The sequence below is a fragment of the Nycticebus coucang genome, chromosome 3 (genome assembly GCF_027406575.1).
Source record: "Nycticebus coucang isolate mNycCou1 chromosome 3, mNycCou1.pri, whole genome shotgun sequence".
In the NCBI taxonomy this organism is placed as follows: Eukaryota; Metazoa; Chordata; class Mammalia; order Primates; family Lorisidae; genus Nycticebus; species Nycticebus coucang.
Genome location: NC_069782.1, coordinates 93,470,304 through 93,494,233, shown reverse-complemented (window position 1 = coordinate 93,494,233; position 23,930 = coordinate 93,470,304). Strand labels below are relative to the sequence as shown.

Sequence of the window (23,930 nt, the reverse complement as noted above, 5' to 3'; positions counted from 1 at the left end):
CAATAGAAGTCATGAACAAAGACTTGCTAAATACTTTTTGTTTTGAAGAATAAACTCAGTAACATAATTCATTGTTTAAGATGTTAAAAATAGGGGCGGTGCCTGTGGCTCAGTTGGTAGGGTGCCGGCCCCATATACCGAGGGTGGTGGGTTCAAACCTGGCCCCGGCTGAACTGCAATCAAAAAAAAAATAGCTGGGCATTGTGGCGGGCGCCTGTGGTCCCAGCTAATTGGGAGGCTGAGGCAAGAGAATCGCTTAAGCCCAGGAGTTGGAGGTTGCTGTGAGCTGTGTGATGCCATGGCACTCTACCGAGGGCCATAAAGTGAGACTCTGTCTATACAAAAAAAAAAAAAAAAAAAAAAAAAGAAAAAAGATGTTAAAAATAGGCTCGGTGCCTGTGGCTCAAGTGGCTAAGGTGCCAGCCACATACACCTGAGCTGGCAGGTTCGAATCCAGCCTGGGGCCTGCCAAACAATGACGGCTGTGACCAAAAAAAATAGCTGGGCGTTGTGGCAGGCGCCTATAGCCCCAGCTACTTGGGAGCCTGAGGCAAGAGAATCACTTAAGCCCAGGAGTTGGAGGTTTCTGTGAGCTAAAATGCCATGGCACTCTACCCAGGGTGACAGCATGAGGGTCCGTCTCAAAAAAAAAAAAAAAACAAAAAATGTTAAAAATAAGGTGGCACCTGTGGCTCAGTGAGTAGGGTGCTGGCCCCATATACTGAGGGTGGTGGGTTCAAACCTGGTCCCAGCCAAACTGCAACAAAAAAATAGCTGGACGTTGTGGCAGGCGCCTGTAGTCCCAGCTACTTGGAAGGCTGAGGCAATCGCCTAAGCCCAAGAGCTGGAGGTTGCTGTGAGCTGTGACGCCACAGCACTCTACCAAGGGTGACAAAGTGAGACTGTCTAAAAAAGAAAAAAAGATGTTGAAAATATATAAAGCTGAAGGGGGGAAAAGCCCTTTATAGTCCTAATGTTATTCCTCAATATTTTTCTTAGGATCTTTAGATTGAATTGCAACTAGAACATGAACTACAAACTTCATTTGCTCTGATTACTGCAAAACATACATGGATAAATTATATTATTTGTTTATGTTCAGTAAGCCAGGAGGAAATAATCAAATGTAAATATAGAAGAGTTTCCATAACTAATAAAAATCTTGGGGCCATCAGAGAACTATATGTACAGGGCAGTATTATTTCCAGATGATAAACAGTTGCCCCTGTGTATCTGTGGGAGATTGGTTCCAGGAACCCCCACAATAGCAAAATCCACAGATTCTCAAGTCTCTGAAATAAAATGTCATATTACTTTATAGAACTTATGCACATCCTCCCATATACTTTAAAGCACCTCTAGGTTACTTATCATACCTAATGTAATGCAGAGGTTATGTAAATAGTTGTTACATTGTCCAGGGAATAAACAAGAAAAAAGTTCTGTACATATATAGTACAGATGCCATTTTTTCCTTGATCTGAGGTAGGTTGAATTCATGGATATGAAACCTACAGACACAGAGGGCCAGTTGTAATTTGTAATGCATATGAAAAAAATAGGCCAGGCGTGGTGGTTCATGCCTGTGATCCTAGCACCCAGGGAGCCTGAGGCAGGTGGACTGCTTAAGCTCAGGAGTTCAAGGGCAGCCTGAGCAAAAGTGAGACCTCGCCCCTACTAAAAACCGAAAAAAATAGCTGGACATAGTGGCAGGCACCTGTAGTCTCAGCTACTCGGAGGCTGAAGCAATAAAATTGCTTGAGCCCAAGAGTTTGAGTTTGCTGTGAGCTATGATGATGCCATGGCACTGTACCCAGGGTGACAGAGTAAGTAATCTGTCTAAAAAAAAAAAAAAAAAAAAAAGTGTTCTTTATAGCCACGTGTACCACTGTATACCCTACAGAAAAGACTTTATGAACTTATGCTTAGTTAAAATGAGAAAAGAGAGACAGTACACATCAGAAGCTGGGTAATTAAAGAATATAATTGTGTATCACCTCCGATCTAAATTGGGTAATTTCAATTAGAAAGGCAGGCGGTGCCTGTGGGTCAGTGGGTAGGGCACTGGCCCCATATACCGAGGGTAGCAGGTTCAAATCCAGCCCTGGCCAAACTGCAACAGAAAAATAGCTGGGCATTCTGGTGGGCGCCTGTAATCCCAGCTACTCAGGAAGCTGAGGCAAGAGAATGGCCTAAGCACAGGAGTTGGAGGTTGCTGTGAGCTGTGACGCCATGGCACTCCACTGAGGGTGATAAAGTGAGACTGTTTCTAAAAAAAAAAAAAAAAGAAAGAAAAAGAAAGGAAGGTCTGATGGATAACAAACCTGAAAAGTGTCAGCAACTCGATGCAAGAACTCAATTACAAAGAGAGGTGGCACTTCAGTCTGTATGACAGACACAAAGAAGAGCTTGTCCCGGTAGATACTGATGAGGTAGTGGTGAGGTGTTGAAATGACAGGCGGTACATTTTCAACATCAGCAGCTTTCTCTTGAGCTTCAAAGAAATAATCACAGACAGACTGGCTTACAACGCTCTTCCAGTGCTTCTCTAGAAATATGTCACCAGAACAGTTTATGAGAAATAGACTGTGGATCATTTTCTGTTGGAGAAAAAAAGGTTTAAATTTATTATCCACCAAAATGTATCTTTTTATTACATTGACACAAAACCAGACTAAGGCAATGAAAGAAACTATAGACAAATAATCACTTATGAATACAGATGTAAAAAAATCTCAACAGAACACTAGCAAACCAAATTCAGTAATATATAAAAAAAGATCATACATCCTGAGCAAGTAAGATTTATTCCAAAGAAACTTCTCTAACCCAATAAAGAGCATCATTAAAACCCCACAAGGTAATATCATATTTAATGGTGAAAGACCAAAAGCTCTCTCCCAACAAAGGATGTCCATTTATATGATACTTGGAGGTTCTGCCTAGAGTAATTAAGCAAGAAAATAAAACAAAAGGCTTCCAGTTGGAAAGGAAAAGTAAAACTGTCTCTGTTATAGAAGATACAATCTTGTATACAGAAAATCCTACAGAATACACACACACACTCTATTACAGCTAATAATATGTAACATGTAAGCCAATATAAAAATCAATTGTATTTCCACATACATAGCAATAAATAATCTGAAATTGAGACTAAGAAAATAGTTTTATTTATGACAGCATCAAAAATTTAATACTTAGGAACTGAATTTAACAAAAGAAGTATAAGACTTATACACTGCATGCTACAAAACATTGTTGAAATAAATTAAAAAGACCTGAAAAATGGAAAGACATTCCACGTTCATGGATTGAAAGATGTAGTATTATTAAGATGGCAGTATTCCCCAAATTAATCTATAGATTTAATGCAATCCCTATTAAAATATCAGCTGCCTTTTTAGTGGAAATTGACAGGCTAATACTAAAATTGACATGGAAATGCAAAAGACCAAGAACAGCCAAAGTAATCTTCAAAAAAAAAGAACAGTTGGAGGACTCACACTTCCTGATTTCAAAATTTACCACAAAACTATTCGGTTGAGAATTCCAAAATTAACCTTTACGTGTATAGTAAATTGATTTTCAACCAGGATTCCAAGACCATTCATTTAGAAAGATAATAGCCTTTTAAATAAGTGGTGCTGAGACAACTGGATTTCCACATGCAAAAGAAGACTGAATTTCTACTTCATATCCTATACCAAAAAAAAAAAAAAAAATCGCAAAATGTATCAAACATCTAAATGGAAGACCAGATGAGGTGTCTCAGACCTGGAAGGCTGAGGTGGGTTGATTGCCAGAGCTCAGGAGGGCAAGACCAGCCTGAGCAAGAGTGAGACCTCCGTCTCTAAAAATAGCCAGGTGTTGTGAGGGGCTCTGTAGTCTCAGGAAACAGGATCACTTGAGCCCAAGAATGTGAGGTTATGGTGAGCTATGATGCAAAGGCACTCTACAGAGGGTGAAAGAGTGAGACTCTGTCTAAAAAAAAAAAAAAAAATGAAAGAAACAAGGTGGGCGGATACCCTGAGCTTACTAGTTCAAGACCAGCCTGAGCCAGAGTGAGATCCCATCTTTAAAACTAGCCAGGCATTGTGGTAGGCTCCTGTAGTCCCAGCTACTCGGGACGCTGAGGCAAGAGAATCGCTTGAGCCCAAAAGTTCAAGGTTGCTGGGAGCTATAAAGCCATGGCATTCTACCAAGGGTGACAAAGTGAGACTCTGGCTTAAAAAAAAAAAAGATCTAAATGGAAGAACTAAAACTATAAAACCAATTACAAAATTATGCACAAATCTTTTTGACTTTGGATTTCAATTTTTTTTTAGATATTACACCAAAATCTCAAGAAAGAAAAATTAGTAAATTGATAACCTGGACTTCTTCAAAATTAAAACTTTTATATTTCAAAGGACATTAGGAAGAAATAAAAGCCTACAAAATGACAGAAAATATTTGAAACCATGAATTAAATGAAATACTGTTCATAACATATAAAGTATTATTACTCAATAATAAAAAGACAATTAAAAAGTGGGTAAAAGATTTGAAAAGACATTTTCCTAAAGAAGTTATACACACAAATGGCCACATGCAAAAATGCTCAATATCATAAGTCATTAGGAAAATGCAAATCAGAATCACAAGAGATAACATTTATACCTAAGAGGCTAACTATTACCAAAAAGGCAGATAATAACAAGTGTTGACAAGATGGGGAGAAATTTGTTTATACACTGTTAGTAGAAATATAAAACAGTATAGCCACCATGGGAAACAGTTTGAGTTCTTCAAAAAGTTAAAATACAAGAGTTACATAGGATCCAGTAATTCTACTACTAGGTATATGCTCAAGAGAACTGGAAACATGTCCACACAAAAATGTATACATGAAAATTCAAAGTTGCATTACTCATAACAGTTTAAAAGTGGAACCAACCCCAAATGTGTACCAACTGATGAATGGATAAACAAAATGTGGAATATAAACACAATGGAGTATTATTTAGCCACAAAAAGGAATTAGGTAATTACATATACTACAACGTGGATGAATCATGCAAGACATCAAACACAAAAGGTCAAACGTTGTATGATTCCATTTGTATGAAATACATAGAATAAGCAAATCCATAGAGACAGTAGATTTCTAGGGGCTGGGCAGGGGAGGAATAACGGGATATTACTGGTAATAAATTTGGCATTTAAAAAAATTAATTTTTAATTATTTATTTGTTTTCTAAAAGGTGAGGTGTCTTCTTGTGGGCCAGACTGGACTTGAACTCCTGGACTCAAGTTATCCTCCAACCTCGGCCTCTCAAGTTGATGGAAATATAGGCATGAGCCACTGCACCCAGGGGCAATAGTTTTTGAGATAATAAAAATGTTCTGGGCGGCGCCTGTGGCTCAAGAGGTAGGGCACCGGTCCCATATGCCGGAGGTGGCAGGTTCAAACCCAGCCCCGGCCAAAAAAAAAAAACTCACACACAAAAAAAATGTTCTGAAATTAGAGATGATGGTTGCATAATTTTGTGACTATACTAAAACCTACTAAACTGTACCCTCTAAAAAGATGAGATTTATGGCATCTAAATTTCAAAAAATTTTCTTTTTTTTCTGAGACAGAGCCTCAAGCTGTTGCCCTGGGTAGGGTGCTGTGGATCACAGCTCACAGCAACCTCAAACTCCTGGGCTCAAGCTAGTCTCCTGTCTCCGCCTCCCAAGTAGCTGGGACTACAGGCGCCCGCCAATATGCCCAGCTATTTTTTTTTTTTTTTTGGTTGAGCCGTCATTGTTGTTTGGCGGGCCCAGGCTGGATTCGAAGCTGCCAGCTCAGGTGTATGTGGCTGGCGCCTTAGCCGCTTGAGCCACAGGCGCCGAGCCTCAAAAAGTATTCTTAATACCTTATGACACAAATCACTCCCAGGTGAATTCAACAGAAATGTGTACAAGCATGCAACAAAAATACGTATGCAACATGTAATACATATAATTTTATGTATTATGAATATATTAGTAACAACTCAAAAGTTCATGAATGCAAAAATAAAATGTAGCAATTTATAAAATAAAATATTATACAGAAATGAAATGAACTATTGTTAAACCAAACAAACTTGAATGAATCTTAAAAACACAATTTTTTTTTTTTTGAGACAGAGCCTCAAGCTGTTGCCCTGTGTAGAGTGCTGTAGCATCACAGCTCACAGCATTCTCCAACTCCTGGGTTCAAGCAATTCTCCTGCCTCCGCCTCCCAAGTAGCTGGGACTATAGGCACCCGCCACAATGCCCACCTATTTTTTGGTTGCAGCTGTCGTTGTTTGGCGGCCTGGGCTGGATTTGAACCTGCCAGCTCAGGGTTTGTGTCTGGAGCCTTAGCGGCTAAAGCCATAGGTGCCGAGCCAAAAACACAATTTTGAACAAAGTTAAATGCAAAAGAATACATATATACAGTACCATTCCATTTGTATTTAGTTCTAGAATAGGCAAAACTAATCTATATGAGAAAGCAAATGATTTCTTTTTTGCAGTTTTTGGCAGGGCTAGGTTTGAACCTGCCACCTCCAGCATATGGGGCCAGTGCCCTACCCCTCTGAGCCACAGGCACCGCCCCAGATGATTTCTTTTATGAAGGACAGTAAGGGTAGTGACTGAGAGGGACAAGTGGCTAGTGCTGGTAATATATATATTTTTTTTTTGTGGTTTTTGGCCGGGGCTGGGTTTGAATCCGCCACCTCCGGCATATGGGACAGGCACCCTACTCCTTGAGCCACAGGCGCCACCTGGTGCTGGTAATATTTTGTTTCTTGATCTGGATGACATTTGCAAGCTATATTCCTTTCATGGTAATTCACTAGCCTATGGTTATGACTCGTACACTTTTCTATGGGTCCTCAAACTTTTTAAACAGGGGGCCAGTTTACTGTCCCTCAGACAGTTGGGGGGCTGGACTATAGTTTAAAAAAAAAAAAAAAAACAACTATGCCTGTGGCTCAGTGAGTAGGGCGCCGGCCCCATATACTGAGGGTGGTGGGTTCTAACCCAGCCTCGGCTGAACTGCAACCAAAAAATAGCCAGGCATTGTGGTGGGCGCCTGTAGTCCCAGCTGCTCTGGAGGCTGAGGCAGGAGAATCGTGGAAGCCCAAGAGCTAGAGGTTGCTGTGAGTCCTGTGACATCATGGCACTCTACCGAAGGCGGTAAAGTGAGACTCTGTCTCTATAAAAAAACCCACAAAACTATGAACAAATTCCTATGCACACTGCACATATCTTATTTTGAAGTAAAAAAACAAAACGGGAACAAATACAATCACACCGTCTCATGTTCTCATGTGGTCCGCGAGCCGTAGTTTGAGGACCCCTGACTGCTTCAAACAATAAGTTTATTGTCCTTAAAATATCGAAGACAGTAGGAAAATGTCTGATTACCTTAACTTGTTCCTATATTTTACATGGATAAGCACCAGTATTAAGGTATTTAGTCTAGTGGTCTGATTATACAAAGTAATAGTACTATATGATAAATGCAACCTTAGGAGAAAGAATTAAAAACTTGGAATTTATAGGTCCAGTACAGTGGCTCATGCCTGTAATCTAAGTATTTTGGGGGGCCAGAAGGATCATTTGGGGCCAGGATTTCACAACCAGGCTGGGTAGGAGAGCAAGATCATTTTTATTTTTTTTTTTTGAGACAGAGTCTTACTTTGTTGCCCTAGGTAGAATACTGTGGAGTCATAGCAACCTCAGATTCTTGGGCTCAAGTGATCCCCTTGCCTCAGCCTCCCGAGTAGCTGGGACTTCATGTGCCTGCCACAAAACCCAGCTGTTCCAGAGAAGGGGTCTCACTCTGGCTCAGGCTGGTCTCAAACTCATGAGCTCAGGCGATCCACCTGCCTTGGCCTCCTCTCAGAATGGTAGGACTATAGGCATAAGCCACCATGCTAGGCCAAAATCCATTTCTATAAAAGTATTTTAAAAATTAGCCATCGCCAGATGCAGTGTGGCTCACCTATAATCCTAGCACTCTGGGAGACTGAGGCAGGAGGACTGGTTGAGCTTAGAAGTTTGAGACCAGCCTGAGCAAGAGCTAGAGCCTGACTTTACTAACAATAGAAAAATTACCTGGACGTCATGGTGCACTCCTGTAGTCCCAGCTGCTTAGGAGGCTGAGGCTAGAGGATTGCTTGAGCCCAAGAATTTGAGGTTGTCATAAGCTAGGCTAATGCCACGACACTATAGCCTTGGCAAACATAGTGAGACTCTGTCTCAAAACTAATTACTTAATTAAAAATAAAAAGAAAATTAGCCAAGCATTGTGGCATGTGCTTATAGTCCTAGCCTGGGAGGCTGAGGTGGGAGGATTACTTGAGCCCAGGAGTTCAAGGCTACAGTGATCTACAAGTTTGCTTTGCTATCAGTCTTTTATTTGTTTGGGTGTTAATATAGTCAGTGCCACTGAAAACAAAGACACGCTACACAGAACCTGATGACCTAAGCTATGACTTTTTTTTTTTTTTTTTTTATTTTTGGCCGGGGCTGGGCTTGAACCCGCCACCTCCGGCATATGGGACCGGCGCCCTACCCGTTGAGCCACAGGCGCCGCCCTAAGCTATGACTCTTGATACATTTTTCCTTTTTAAAATAAAACAAAAATATCCAGCCATAAGAGCTACAACTAAATTTTTAACACATGTAATATGCCTTTTTCTTGGTATAAAATCAGCATCCAGAATATAAAGTATGGCTTCAAACAGCACTATAATCAACTCAGAGACCTAGATTTGAACACTTCAGGTGAGCCAGAGATGGCATCCTTTACAAAAAGTAATCTTTCGGCTCCAAAGTGTTTTAGTAAGGATAAACAAACTAATAAGATCTAAAATATATTGAGTACTTAATGTGGCCATTTATTATGCTAGGCACTTTTACATTATTTCATCTAATGCTATGCTATGAATAACTGCTCTTATCTGCATTTTACAGAGAAGACAATGAAATCTCAGAAAAGTCAATTACTTAAGATCACACAGCAAATGTTAGAGCTAGGATTTAAATCTAAATCCAGTTAAATCCTGAGTTTCTGCTCTTACTTGCCTCTTAGAGACTAATTATTAGGAACATGTTCTAATGTAGTACTGTCCAAAGGGGGTTTCTGCAATGATGGGAATGTCATATATCCACACTGTCCAATATGGTAGTCACCAGATATGTCACTACTGATCACTTGAACTGTGGCTAATCCAACTGATGTACTAAGGTTTTCATTTTAATTGGTTAAATCTAAATAACCACATATGGTTAGTAGTTACCATATTGAACAGTGCAGTGAATGTGCTGCTTAAGAGAAAGAGCTTAAGGATATTTCTTGTTTAGATGGAAACCAAACTATGTTTTAGTTTTTAAGCTGAGAAAGTTTAATGAATTATTTAGAGTAGAAATTATTAATATATTTAAAAGAGCTGACACAGGTTATCTGAAGCCATTCATCCTGCAGAAGGTAGAGTTCACATGGATCTATGGTACTCCATTGCCACAACATACCCTAAAAGAGCTGATTGTTCCTGAAGCAAGTAACTTTGTACTTTAAGGCCATATCTCTATTCATTGTCTTAAGCTGGCAAAAAATTCTTTCCAGGAAAGTTTCCACCAATGTTGTTTTTATTGGCAGTAGCTCAAGTCTCAGAAGAATACAGTAAGTAAAACCAGCCTGCTGGGTTTATTTTTGTTATCCTTAGAGCTGAGATAAAACCACAACACTTATAGTTCTCAATAGTGCTTAGCTCTAAAACCCATCTTAACTCTACGTAGTAGGAAAAGAGAGCTTATTTATTCTATTCATATTGTGACTAGAGCCTAGTGCATATAATAGTTAAGTAATACCACACGAGGCAGTGTAAACTAGCCTGTTTCTTTAGCTACTTACCATCCCTTTATTCGCTGTTGTTACTTCTTTCGTTATCTTAATAAACTTTATGGAAAAGCTATACAACAGAATTCTCCCAGCTTATTATGCTCAGATGCAGTCCCATCAGAGATTTGATCTTAAATTAAATACTTCATAAATCCTCTTTACTAAACATTGTATATTTAGGGCAGTGCCTATGGCTCAGCGGGTAGAGAACTAGCCCCATATACTAAGAATGACAGGTTTGAACCTGGCCCTGGCCAAACTGCAAAAAAAGACAGGCCTTGTGGCAGGTGCCTGTAGTCCCAGCTACTCGGGAGGCTGAGGCAAGAGAATCTCCTAAGCCCAAGAGCTGGAGGTTGCTGTGAAGTGTGACACCACGGCACTCTACCGAGGGTGAAAAAGTGAGACTCTGTCTCTAAAAAAACCCCAACAACAACAACAACAAATTGTATATTTATCTTGGATTATTAACAAGCTATGTAATTAAAATAGTCAAAATATCCTTGGTAACCTAAGCAACACAGAGAGACCCCAGCTCTACAAAAAGTAGAAAAAAAATCAGCCAGGCATGGTAACATGAACACGTAGTCTTTGCTACTTGGAACCTAAAGCAGCTGGACTGATTGAGCCCAGGAGATTGAGATTGTAGTGAGCTATAACAATGCCACTGTACTCTAGGCTGGGCAAAAGAGTGAGACCTTATCTCAAAAAAGAAAAAAAAAAAAAAAATGGGCGGCGCCTGTGGCTGAAGGAGTAGGGCGCCGGTCCCATATGCCGGAGGTGGTGGGTTCAAACCCAGCTCCGGCCAAAAAAAAAATCCTTATAAGACAGTGTCTAAAAAACAATGCATACTGTTTTCATATATAATGGAATAGAGGTGTAGGAGGGCTTATATCAAGAGGGGAGGGGACCATAAAAGAATGTAGTTCTTTTGGCTTGGTGCCTGTAGCTCAGTGGCCAGCCACATACATCAGAGCTGGTGGGTTCAAATCCAGCCCGGGCCTGCCAACCAACAATAACAACAAATTGCCGGGAGTTGTGGTGGGCACCTATATTCTCAGCTACTTGGAAGGCTAAGGCAAGAGAATCACTTAAGCTCAAGAGTATGAGGTTGCTGTAAGCTGTGATGCTACGGCACTCTACCAAAGGCGACATAGTGAGACTCTGTCTCAAAAAAAAAAAGAATCTAGCTTTTTTTATTTTCAGCCAATATCTTAACCAATTATTCATTTAAAAATAGTTTTGAATACATTACCTATTAGGCACTGGGATACAAGGATGAAAAAAATAAAGAGTTCCCACATCCTCAAAGTATTAAGAGTTCAGCAGAGAAGACAAAGAATACAGTACAATGTAATTCTATTTTGATAGAGGAAATACAGTGCTATAGGAATCTATAAGGCTTGGTGGTGAGAGAGAACACAAGACAAATCCAGACTAAATTAAGCAACTTTGGAAGGTAGAGGAAGTGACGAGGCAAAAATATGAGTTAAGCAGAGATTGATACAGGAGGCAATACTAGACTTGTTAAGACGTTGGAACTTCATTCTTAGGGCAACGTAAATCATCTTGGTATTTATTTCTTTATTTAAACAACTATTACAAAGTAAGAAGAAAACAACATAATGCCAGGAACAGTATCTCATGTATAAATATTAACATTAAATGTAAATGGACTACATGCTCTAGATTGCTGAAGTGGATAAAAAGATACAATCCAAGTATCTGCTGCATTCAAGGAACTCTCTTAACTGGTAAAGATTTTTTTTTTTTTAATTTTTTGAGACAGAGTCTCATTTTGTCACTCTTGATAGAGTGCTATAGTGTCATAGTTCACAGCAATCCCAAACTCTTGGGCTAGAGTGATTCTCTCGCGTCAGCCTCCCAAGTAGCTGGGAGTACAGGTGCCCGCCACAATGTCTGGCTAACTGGCAAAGATTTTTATAGACTCAAGGTAAAGGGGTGGAAAAAATTTTCCATGCAAATGAAAACCAAAGCAAGCAGGAGTAGCTTTACTTATAACAGATAAAAACAGACTTTAAATCAACAACAGTAAAAAAGAGACAGAAAAGGTCATTACATAACAAGAAGATATAACAACCCTAAATACACAGGCACCTAACACCAGAGCTCTCAGATTCACAAAACAAGTACTGCTCCTTTAAGTAAGAAAAGAGGTTGACAACAGTACAATAATCCTTGAGGACTTCAACACTCTACTGACAAACTAGACAGATCACTAAGGCAGAAAATCAACCAATTAACACTAGGCTTGAACTGGATTCTAGAACAAAAAGACCTAACAGACATTTACAGAACAATCTACTTAACAACTGCAGAATATATATTTTCTCATCAGCATATGGATGTTTTCCAAGGTCAACTATCAGGTCGCAATTAAGTCTTAATAAATTAAAAAAAATTGAAACCATATAACCATATCAAGTATCTTTTCAGACCACAGTAGAATAAAACTAGATATCAATTTCAAGGGGTACTCTTAAAATTATACAAAAATATCAAAATTAAACAATATGCTCCTAAATAATCTTTGGATCAACAATGAAATCAAGATGGAAATTAAAAAATTTTTCAAAATGAAAGATGAGGAGGGCCAGGCAGTGGCTTACACCTGTAATCCTAGCATTCTGGGAGGCCAAGTTGGTGGATTGCTTTGAGTTCAGGAATTCAAGACCAGGCTGAGCAAGAGGGAGACCCCATCTTTAAAAAGGAAAAAAAAAAAATAGCCGGGCCTTGTGGCAGTGGCCTGGAGTCCCAACTACTCGGGAGGCTAAGGCAAGTGAATTGCTTGAGCCTAGGAGTGTGAGGTTGCTGTGAACTATGACACCACGGTACTCTACCCAGGGTAGTGAAATTGTCTCAAACAACAACAAAAAGTAAGTAAATGACACAAAACAGACAGTTTTCAACAAAGATATACAAATGACCATTAACAACATGAAGAAATCATTAATCATCAGAGAAATGCAAACTGAAACCACAATGAGATCAGAATGGCCATTATTAAAAAGTTAAAAACAATATTGATATGGATGTAGTGAGAAGGGACCATTATACACTGTGAGTGGGAATGTAAATTAGTACAACCTCTCTGGAAATCAGTGTGGAGATTTCTCAAAGAGCTAAAAAGTAGATCCACCAGGAAATAATTATATCAAAAAGATACCTGCACCTGTATGTTTATTGCAGCATACTTCACTATCCAAACATAGACTCAATCTAAGAGCACATCATTTGAGGACTAGGTAAAGAAAATGTGGTATATATACACCATGGAATACTACCCAGCCATAAAAAAGAATGAAATAATGTCTTTTGCAGTAATGTGGATGGAACTAGAGGCTATTATCCTAAACAAAGTCACTCAGGAATAAAAAACCAACTACCACGTTTTCAGTTAAGAGTAGGAGCTAGGCTATGGGTATGCATGGTCATACATAGTGGCACATAGACACTGGAGACACAGAATGGGTGAAGGAGAAAAAAATTACCTATTGGCACAATATACATTATTCAAGTGATGGGTATACCTAAAGCCTAGAGCTCATCACTGTACAACATATCCATATAACAAAACTCCATTTGCACCCCCTAAATCTATTGAAGTAAAACAAACAAAAAACCCCCCACCAAACAGATCAACTATTGTTGGAGACAGAGTTGTGAATAACCAAGATTTTTTTTTTAATGAAAATTGAAACCATAAAGAGAACTGAAACAAAAGAAGGAATGTGCTTAGTATGTAGACTGCCTATGGGAGGAACTGCAACATTTGAATTGCAGGTGGATCAAGGAAGTGGACCCAAAAACACACTAACAAAAAAAGGGGGGGAGGGTAGTTTTAGGAACTAGAGCATGTTAGTGTATTTGCAGAATAGAGTAGCAAAAACTGAAATGGCACCGAGAGGTCAAGCAATATGAAAGACTGAAAATGTCTGTTGATTTCAGCAGTTTCTCAACTTTTTCCTCATGGCCTAAGGAGCCTTTTTTTTTACTCTACTCTTCCACCCCTTTGCCAATCAAATGCTGGTCCCACAAAAATTTTTTAGAAGAATAATTCTTATTTTTATAATTATTGTTTTATTGTAAATTGACAATTTATAGTTGTATATATTTAGGGGTATAAAATGATTTATGAATAAAATGTGGAATAATTAAATCAAGTTAATTAATATCCCTGTACAATTTTATTTCTTTGAGACAGAGTCTCACTATATGGCCCTCAGTAGGTGCCGTGGCCTCATAGCTCACAGCAACCTTAAATTCCTGGGCTTAAGGGATTCTCTTGCTTCAGCCTCCCAAGTAGCTGGGATTACAGGCACCTGCCACAATGCCCAGCTATCCTATAAAATTTTAATATAACACAGTATTGTCTGCTTATGTACTGTCAAGTGTGCTTTACACACAAAAAGTGTATGATTTTTTTCCACCCATAAGAAATTTTTGTCCACATTGAGAATGTGTGATTTAACATATAAAAGACATTGGTGATCTTGGTAAAAGTACTTTCCGTGGTAGATTAGTGGAATGGTGGATATAACACACTGCAGAGGGCTAAGAAAGAGGCAACAAGTATGAAAAATAAAAGATAAGGAAAGTAGATTCAAGAGGTCTAGCTTTAGGTTGGGTGAAGTGGCTCACCTGTAATTCTAGCACTCTGGGAGGCTGAGTTGGGTGGATTGCCTAAGCTCAGGGGTTTGAGACCAGCCTAAGCAAGAGTAAGACCTGATCTCTAAAAATAGCCGGGCGTTGTGGCTGGTGCCTTCTCCAGAGGGTAAGGCAAGAGAATCGCTTGAGCCCAAGAGTTTAAGGTTGCTGGGAGCTGTGACACCATAGCACCCTACCGAGGGCTACAAAGTGAGACTCTGTCTCAAAAAAAAAAAAAAAAAAAAAAAAGTCTAGCTTTGATGTTAATGAGAAGGAAAACAAAAGTAGTTCATAAAACAAAGGAAGAATATATTTAAAAGTTGAAAGGTGTGACACACCCTTTGGGGGCAAGACACAATTGTAAGAGGGACTTTACCTAACAAAGTGTAACCTGGTTTCTTGTACCCTCAATAAATCCCCAATTAAAAAAAAAAAGTTGAAAGGAAGGTGTAAACAGAGGGAAGAGCTGATGTATGATCAAGGGAGTAAATGAATGAAAGAAAACCTTGAAAAGGCAGGTGTGGATGGTACTAGGAGACTAAGTGAAAGGATTTGCTTTCTCTAAGGGAAACTTTTTCTTCTTCAAATAAAAGGCAACAAGTTTTGTACACCTGGCTGAGCTAAATGATGGCTTCTATTTTCTACAACAGGAGAGAAGGTCATTTGTAGAGGAAGAGAGAATTCCTCTTCTCTACAATTATCATTTGCTACTTGTGAATTGGGATTGAGCTATTTAAAAAGTAGCTCAGACCAGTCTGCAAGGAACTCTAATAATATTTTTTTTTTTTTGTAGAGACAGAGTCTCACTACTTTATGGCCCTCAGTAGAGTGCCTTGGCATCAAACAGCTCACAGCAACCTCCAACTCCTGGGCTTAAGCGATCCTCCTGCCTCAGCCTCCCGAGTAGCTGGGACTACAGGCGCCCGCCACAACGCCCAGCTCTTCTTTGGTTGCAGTTCGGCCGGGCCCGGCTTGAACCCGCCACCCTCGGTATATGGGGCCGGCGCCCTACCGACTGAGCCACAGGCGCTGCCCGGAACTCTAATAATATTTTATGTTGAATACTTAGAAACAAAACCCATAAGACTCAGTAAGAAAAACTTGCTGCAAGGGAAACTTTTCTAGGAGGAAAACTTTCCTACTAAATATGTATATGTAAGTTTCAGATTATTCTTCATTAACCTCATTCAGTCCACTTTCCTTTTCAAGGCTTCTTCTTCTTCTTTTTTTTTTTTTTTGCAGTTTTTGGCCGGGGCCGGGTTTGAACCCACCACCTCTGGTATATGGGGCCGGCGCTCTACTGCTTTTGAGCCACAGGCGCTGCCCCCCGTTCATTCCACTTTTCTTATGGTCTCAATTCCAACTGTCCTTCTTTCTTTCCAAAATTAATCCCTTCGCTTGTTATCTTGATCCCATTCTTTCTCTTCTGGGCTCTTATCTTTTCTTTCTCGAATCTTCAATTATTATATATTGGTTACTTGCTTCCTGCCCCCAAACACATGTCTCACATTCTTTAAAATGAACCCAAACCCTTTTCTCCACCTTGCCACTTTCAGTAATCTTCTTTTATGCCGCAAATAACGAAGTTACCAGTCTTACACTTAGTTTTTCCACAGTCATGGACTCTATTAAAGCAGCTCTCTCAAACGTCTTCATGAATTTTGAATTATCAAATCCAATGACCTATTCTCAGACTTCAACTTCCTCCTTTGACCCATGGAACATTCTATGCCAGTGATAACTTTCCCCCAACAAAACAAATACTTCTTACCCTTTTAAATGAAACTTCACCTGTTTTGGTTCTCATCTTTAAAGTTTTACCGGCTTAATTCTCATGCTTTTTTTTTTTTTTTTTAAATCTTTCTACTATCTCCACCGAAACCACTGTTTTAATTCGATAAATCCAAACTTCACAAAATTCTTTCATCTAAGTCAGGGCTCCGAATTTTATGGTAGAACCATCTCATTAATCAGTAGGCTGTAGGCTTCAGATTCAAACAAATTCACCAAATCCAACCAGCCACATCGGACATCGCTTTTCCATATTCATTGGCACCTTCACAGTTTAGATCCCTGTCACCTCTCTTCTGAACTGTAACACCCTCCGCACTGTATTCTCCACCCTACATTCTTCCAGGCGCCATCCTCACAGGACGTTCGCTCAGGTCCATCGGGGTCTTGTTTTCCAAAGAGGAAGCCCAGGGCTCAGATTCCAGTCATCGGTACCCTCATTCACTACGGATAACGAGATCTTTTTCCCCGCGCCAAGGACAGAGACCCCATGAGCTTGATCTGCGGAGTCTGAGAACACTAGGTTGCAGGAGCACGGATCCCTTCCGGCCCTGCTTGGCAAGAAAGACCGGAAGGCCGGGAGAGGGGAACATGAGCGAACCCGACGCATAGCACGAGAGACGCTCGTAGAGCCGGGGCTGGAGTCTAGAGCCCTACTTAGTTATTCAGCCTATTCCCCAGTTTTCGAGCGTCCCCAGATTTCCCGCCCCTCGTACTCACCCCAACACCTATGCGGGTCAGTGATTCGGTGCCGGTTTCTCTCCGGACCCAAGCTGAAGCTGCAGAGAAGGCCGTGAGGACCCCGCAATTGGACTGCCCAGGAGTTTGCCTGATTAACAGCTTCAAAGACACCCGTTAGTTCTACGGTATTAGAAAGATTAAATAAGCAGGAAGACGTTAAATGAGAGGAAAGACGGCTCTCGAAACTTAGGATCTCTAGCTTCTAGATCACTCAGGACCTAGAAGAATGATGGCTTCCCACAGTCTGAATTCAGGCGCTAATCTGCAGCCTAACTTAGTTTGGGGTCCCCTAGTGGGTAGGCGGGGTTGGGAAAGGGGCGGGGTATTAGCGGAGGGCACGGGCTAGAGCCAATGGTTGTAGAAGAAAGAGCCACACGGTGGGCGGAGTCTGAAGAGGTGGGATTCGGAGAGAAGGAGGCGGTGCTGGTATGCGGAGGCGGGACTAGAGGGTAGTGGGCGGGCTTGGGCTTTAGAGCCGGAGTAGGGTGGCGCGTGAAGATGGCAGCTGCTGACGGGGAACCGAAGCCCAAAAAGCTGAAGGTGGAGGCGCCACAAGCGCTGAGGTGAGCGCTGCCCGACATGGGGAGGAGGGTGACGGCGCCTGCAGCAAGCCTGAGCCCATGTTGGTTTGAGCGGCTTCAGCGCTGGGTGGACCACAGTCCGCGTGGGGCCAACATGCAGGACCTGCAACTCAGGCACCTGCCGGCGTGGCGGTGACCTCTTGCTAGGAGCTCTCTGGAGTCGCCGCCTGCTCCGGTGCAGCCTTAGCTCCAGCAGCCTTCAGCCAAACAGAGCAGCCGGCCAGGGTCAAGCCAGCTGCGATGAAGCGGCTGGCGCCACGTGCTTGCCTTCCCGGGCTGTGTTGATACGACCTGGTAGGACCCGACTGGAACAGAGTCTATAACCCATCACTTTATCTTCCCTCGGGGTTGGCCTGGAGGAGGTCTAGTCCCTGCTTTACCCTGGGGCAAAGATACAGTTCTTGGGGGCTATTTTGGAAAGTGTCGGAGAAGGGCACCTTGACCTTTCGTGCATATTTTGAAAGCTTGCACCTTTGAAGATTCCACCAGGGAGGAACTCAGATCTCGCCTCCGAGGCTTTGCGGGGGCAACGTTTAGCTGAATGGATAAGAAAGACTAATTTTTCTTTTTTATTTGCACTTTCTTTAGCAGTAGTGGAGACGGTTCTACCCCTAACACCTGACTCACGCGTGATCGATGTTCCAACTTTTACTCATAAAAGTCGTTTGTTAAAATATTTCTTCCTAAATAAGTGTGTTGATTTTGAAAATGTTCGTTGGAAGGCAATGATTTTTCTAAGTATAGACATCCAACTGATTTAAAAAAACTATGGGGACAGTCCTGATTATACAAGACAAATCCTGTTTCTTTTAGCGTCCCTCTTCTTTATCTCAGAAAGAGTCTGCCAGGCGTCTGTAATCCTACCACTCTGGGAGGCTACTAAAAATAGAAAAATAACCAGGTGTAGCGGTCACCTATAGTCCCAGCTACTCCGGAGTCCAAGGCAAGAGGATCGCTTGAGCCCATGAGTTTGAGGTTGCTCTGAGCTATGACACCATGGCACTACACCCAGGGCAACAGAGTGAGACTCAATCTCCAAAAAAAAAAAAAAAAAAAAAAAGAATGAGGGTTGGCACCTGTGGCTCTGTGGGTAGGGCGCCGGCCTGGATACACCGAGGGTGGCAGGTTTGAACCAGGTCCCCGCCAGCTAAAACAGGCGTGACAACTGCAACAAAAATAGCCAGGCGTTGTGGCGGATGCCTGTAGTCCCAGCTACTTGGGAGGTTGAGGCAAGAGAATCGCCTAAGTAATCGCTCGTTACTGTGAGCTGTGACGTCTTGGCACTCTAAGTGAGGCTGTCTCACAAAAATAGAGTCATTCACTATTGAAAAGTTCACATAGGGGCCTGGTGGTGTGTTCAGGCTGTTCCTTTGAATGGAGGGTCATCAAATCTTTGCCCCTGCCTTTAATGTAATCCTACTACTATCAAAGGGTTATTTATGTACATTATACTAAGAACATAAACTTTTTAAAAAAACAAGTCAGGATATTATATTTTTACTGTGAGCTTTCAAATTATGTGTAGAATAAAGCAGCAGCAAAGACTTTTGAGCCACAGGTGCCACCCCAGCAACAGCAAAGACTTTTGAATTAGACCTACCTAAGTTCAAGGCATGTGCTTTTTGTACTCCGCCCTTGACTAGGATATTTCCTTAAAAGGCACCTCCTTCACCAAGCTTCTCCTAGCAAATTGGGAGACAGATGCAACTTTCCCCTACTACCCTACTAAACATATGTCCCTTAGATTTTTTCATAAAAAATAATTTTGCATAATGTTTATTCATTTTCACAGTGCTTTCCTATTTATTATCTTGTTGCACAGCTCTGTAAGTGAAGGAAGGCAAGAATTAATCCTATTTTACAGATGAGGATATGTTTCCAAATGGAAACAACTAGGTATGGAACAGAAGTATGAACCCAGGACATCTGGGTGCAAGTGTATTATTTGATTCTAGTATGCTCACTTTCACATAGCCATCTAAGATATGCTTTTTTCTGCTTGTACATTCTTGAAAATAATGACAAATAACAGTGCTTACTACTTAAATATGTATGGTGCACTGTTTCAGCACCTTGCATATTTTAACTCATTCAATTCCATAACAACCCTGTAAAATAGATACTATAGTTATCTCCATTTTACCAATGAGAAAACACGTATAGAGTTGTATATTTAATACATGAAATATATGTGTGTATACATGTACACATATATATAATCCATGTTGTATGTCATTAGTGTCTATTTCAAATTTGTAAAATTCCCTGGGCAATGAAAACTCATTTTATACAGTATCAACTTAGTGCCACCTGTAGAGAGGAAGTTAAAATATATAGGTACTTGAGTATTAGGTCAAATCTTTTTAATTTAGTGTGGAGACCTTTTGGGACTGGCTGTTCTACTTTCATTATATTAGTTTGGCTTTCAGGGTTGCAGTATGATAATGCTGAATTGAGTAGTTAGACTGAATTAATTTATGACTACTTGCTCGACACTTAAGGGGATAGCTAATAGTTTTGGTTAATTGTTAAGGAGGATAGCTTATAAAGTCTAAGGATAATTTAATTTGTAGAATCAATCAGTGGGTAACAAATTAATGAGATATATTTGCAGATATCAAGGAAAGCACTTAGGGTTTTGTGAGAATTTCAGTTAGCTCTGGGGCATTAGTTCTTAATCGGGGAAATTTTACCTCCCAGGGGACATTTGTACAAGGTCTAGAGACATTTTTGGTGGGGAGTGCTACTGTACCTAATAGGCAGAGTTCAAGGAAGCTGCATCCTACAGTGCCTAGGCAGACAGCCCCTCCAATAAAGAATTTTCTGGGCTCGGCGCCTGTGGCTCAAGTGGCTGAGGCGCCAGCCACATACACCTGAGCTGGCGGGTTTGAATCCAGCCTGGGCCTGCCAAACAACAATGCTGCCTACACCCAAAAAATAGCTGGGTGTTGTGGTGGGCGCCTGTAGTCCCAGCTATTTGGGAGGCGGAGGCAGGAGAATCGCTTGAGCCCAGGAGTTGGAGGTTGCTGTGAGCTGTGATGCCATAGCAATAGCTTGAGGCTCTATCTCAAAAAAAAGAATTTTCTGGCCAAAATTGTCACTAGTGTTGAGGTTATGAATCTCTGCACTAGAAAGAGTATCCGTTCTCAAAAAGCCCTTATTTTTCTAGACTGTGTTGCTTTTCAGTATAACAGTTACTGAAGTTATAAAGAGGCCAGGTGTGGTAGCTCATGCCTGTAATCCTAGCACTTTGGGAGGATGAGGCGGGTAGATTGCCTGAGCTCACAGGTGAGACCAGCCTGAGATAGAGCAAGACCTCATCTCTAAAAATAGCCAGGCGTTGTGGTGGGAGCCTATAGTCTCAGCTACTTGGGAGGCTGAGGCAGGAGAATCGCTTGAGCCCAAGAGTTTGAGGTTGCTGTGAGCTGTAATGCCATGGCACTCTACCCAGGGCAACAAAGTGAGACTCTGTCTCAACAACAAAAAAAAGTTATAAGGAAAGAATAAGGCTCTAACATGTTTTCAGATAGGGTTGGACAAAAGAAGGGAATCTTAATTGCATGCCAAACATAAGGTACTTTGTATATCCCATCTCCTTTAATGCTCCTAGCCACCTATCAGGTAGTAATAATAATCTCTGTGTTATAGATGAGGTATTTAGGGCTGAAAGAAGTCGGGAAACATTTTTTGAGACTGCTCCCTAGATGAAGATGTTCCATGATGATCACCTATATTTAGGATCACTTGGTTTTCTTTTCTCTCCTTTGGAAATCTCATCCAAGTGTTTTTCTTTAGCGGTCACCTCTAAGAAGATACAGCGCCTTCTAAGTCCTGTTGAGTACGTGCCAAGTCTGTTCCTTCAGTTTGTCTTTCAAGTGCATACTATTTTAGGCATGGTGCTAAAAACTGGGTATGTGTGTATACCCAAGTATCTTTTTTTTAAGACACAGTCTCTGTTACCCTGGGTAGAGTGCCATGCCATCATAGCTCACAGCAACCTCAAACTCTCAGGCTCAAGTAATCCTCTTGTCTCAGCCACCCGAGTAGCTGGGACTACAGGACACCCAGCCAGTTTTCCTATCTTTAGTAAGAGATGAGGTCTCACTTTTGCTTAGACAGGTCTTGAACTCCTGAGCTTAGGTGATCCACCAGCCTTGGCCTCCCAGGGTGCTGGGATTATAGGCGCAATTCACTGCGCCTGGCCTGATACCTGAGCATTCTGAAAGATGAAGCTAACCAGAGGTGAGGTAGGTGTTTGCCTTTATAGGAAGTTTGTTTGGAGGCAGAGCTGGGAGAGAGCTACCTGCCTCTGTTAGAGGACTGTAGATGATTTGGTCTGACTGAAGCAGGTATTAAGGGGTTGGGGGTTTATTGGACACTTGCACTTGTGGTCTTTCTATCTATTAGTTCTCAGCCCCTAATGCTAACTGCTGAATATCTCCTGCTGAGTGACTTGCTAGCACTTCAGAGTCCTATATACCAAACCTGAATTCATCTGTTGTCCTAAGTCCTTCTCTTAGGTTTCTGCATCCGTTAATGGCATCTCTAACCTCCCTTTCTCCAAAGTGTGGAACCTAGATATTGAATTCATTTGCCATCTCCATTATCAAAATTGTTCTTTTTTTCTTAGTAACGCCTCATAAAGTCTTTCCTTCTCCATTCCTGCTGCCACTATTTAAGTTTAGATTTTTCTTTTGTTTAGATTTTGTATTGGCTTCCTAAGCATTCTTCAACGCTGGTCTCAACTTCTGCCTACTCTTCTTTAGGTATAGCTCTACTTATTCATCATAGTATTCATTATAGCAAACATTTATAATCGCTGTAGTTGATGATAGCAAGAGTGGAGTCCGAAGAGCTCACATCATTACTCCTCTGACGTGAACCATTAAGGATTGTTCAGGGTTATGACTTGTAACAGTACTAAAAAAAGACACAAACTACAATTCTTCAATCAGCAATGACTGGGTTTTCCCCAGGCACTACTTTCTATCCATTTCATTTCCATGGACCCCTTTTATTCTTTCCCTCCATATCCTACCTCACTATGGACCTGTGTTTTAAAGTCATATAGTAAACTAGGAAGAGCAGTTCACATCTTAGGTGACCAACCAACAACTTCAGTAATGCCTTCTTTTTTTTTTTTTTTTAAATGTAAAACTTCGTAAAGTTTATTCTTTTGTAACAGTAGAATAAAAAGTTTCTGTTATACCTCACAAATGCAATCTGTGTAACGTGGTTCTCCATGAATCCCAGACAGTTAAAAAAAAGTCTCTATTAGCTAAAATATTTCCCAATTTCTATCCAGACGGTAAACTAAGATAGAAGTTCTATTTTACATTTCAAGAGACTACAGATTCATCACTTGAACCTGGAAATGTTGGTGAATTTATGGTTTTAGAAATCTCATGCTTGGGCTCTTCAGTTCTTCAGCCATCTAAAGACCCTGATAAACATCTGTATGTCCAGAGAGTGACTTGAAGGTAGATAGGTAAATTGGATTGCACAAGAATGTCATGAATCATAATGGCGTCAAGGAAAATAGCGTGCGTTCTTTGCATGCATGATTACTAACATTAATATAGTAAAGTAATTTTCCTAGATAGCCCTGTGAAATATTCAATTTATTCTATTGGAATGATATTTTCCATGACTGCAGGACCGGAAGTAATGCCTTCTTTTAGAACACATTTTTTTTTCCTCTTTCAGAAAACATCTCTGGAAGATTACTTTTATTTTTATAAACTGAGCATACTGTTCTGAAGTGATCTACAGTAAGGATTAAATGAGGAAATATATATACAGATCAGAAAAGAGAAATGATGATCATGTGTCCCTAGTGGGTTATATAATGCCTGATCCTTAGGAGCTGTTGAATTAATGTTTTCATAGAATGGGACTGATAACGTTTACTTTTCTAGACCCTATACTTTTTTTTTTTTGTAGAGACAGAGTCTCACTTTACTGCCCTCGGTAGAGTGCTGTGGCGTCACAGGGCTCACAGCAACCTCCAGCTCTTGGGCTTATGTGATTCTCTTGCCTCAGCCTCCCGCTAGACCCTATACTTTTAAAAGTGCAGCCTGAAATCAAGTTTGGCTATATTTGGATAGCATCACATGCTTTTCACTAATATTCACAAATTTAATCCTTTAAGGTTAAGGCTTTGCTTTATGAAGGAATGGAAAACAGAAATCCTCTGATTTTCTTATACAATTTGTATGAGTGCCTTATAAAGGTCCATTCC

General features: G+C 40.7%; 2 protein-coding genes across 2 annotated transcripts in view; one reads left to right on the top strand and one right to left on the bottom strand.

Annotated features, from left to right (window-relative positions):
- AP3M1 (adaptor related protein complex 3 subunit mu 1) overlaps positions 1 to 17,398 on the bottom strand; it is a 30,823-nt gene extending 13,425 nt beyond the window's left edge. Inside the window, exons 1-2 of the mRNA XM_053586051.1 lie at positions 17,088 to 17,398; positions 2,325 to 2,600 (exon numbers count right to left, since the gene is read on the bottom strand). Of these exons, the coding sequence (XP_053442026.1) occupies positions 2,325 to 2,597 (273 nt within the window). The 5' untranslated portion in view covers positions 2,598 to 2,600; positions 17,088 to 17,398. The remainder of the gene's footprint in view (positions 1 to 2,324; positions 2,601 to 17,087) is intronic.
- Positions 17,399 to 17,536: 138 nt separating this feature from the next.
- Positions 17,537 to 23,930, top strand: part of ADK (adenosine kinase) — a 599,854-nt gene continuing 593,460 nt past the window's right edge. Inside the window, exon 1 of the mRNA XM_053586052.1 lies at positions 17,537 to 17,671. Within this exon, the coding sequence (XP_053442027.1) occupies positions 17,607 to 17,671 (65 nt within the window). The 5' untranslated portion in view covers positions 17,537 to 17,606. The remainder of the gene's footprint in view (positions 17,672 to 23,930) is intronic.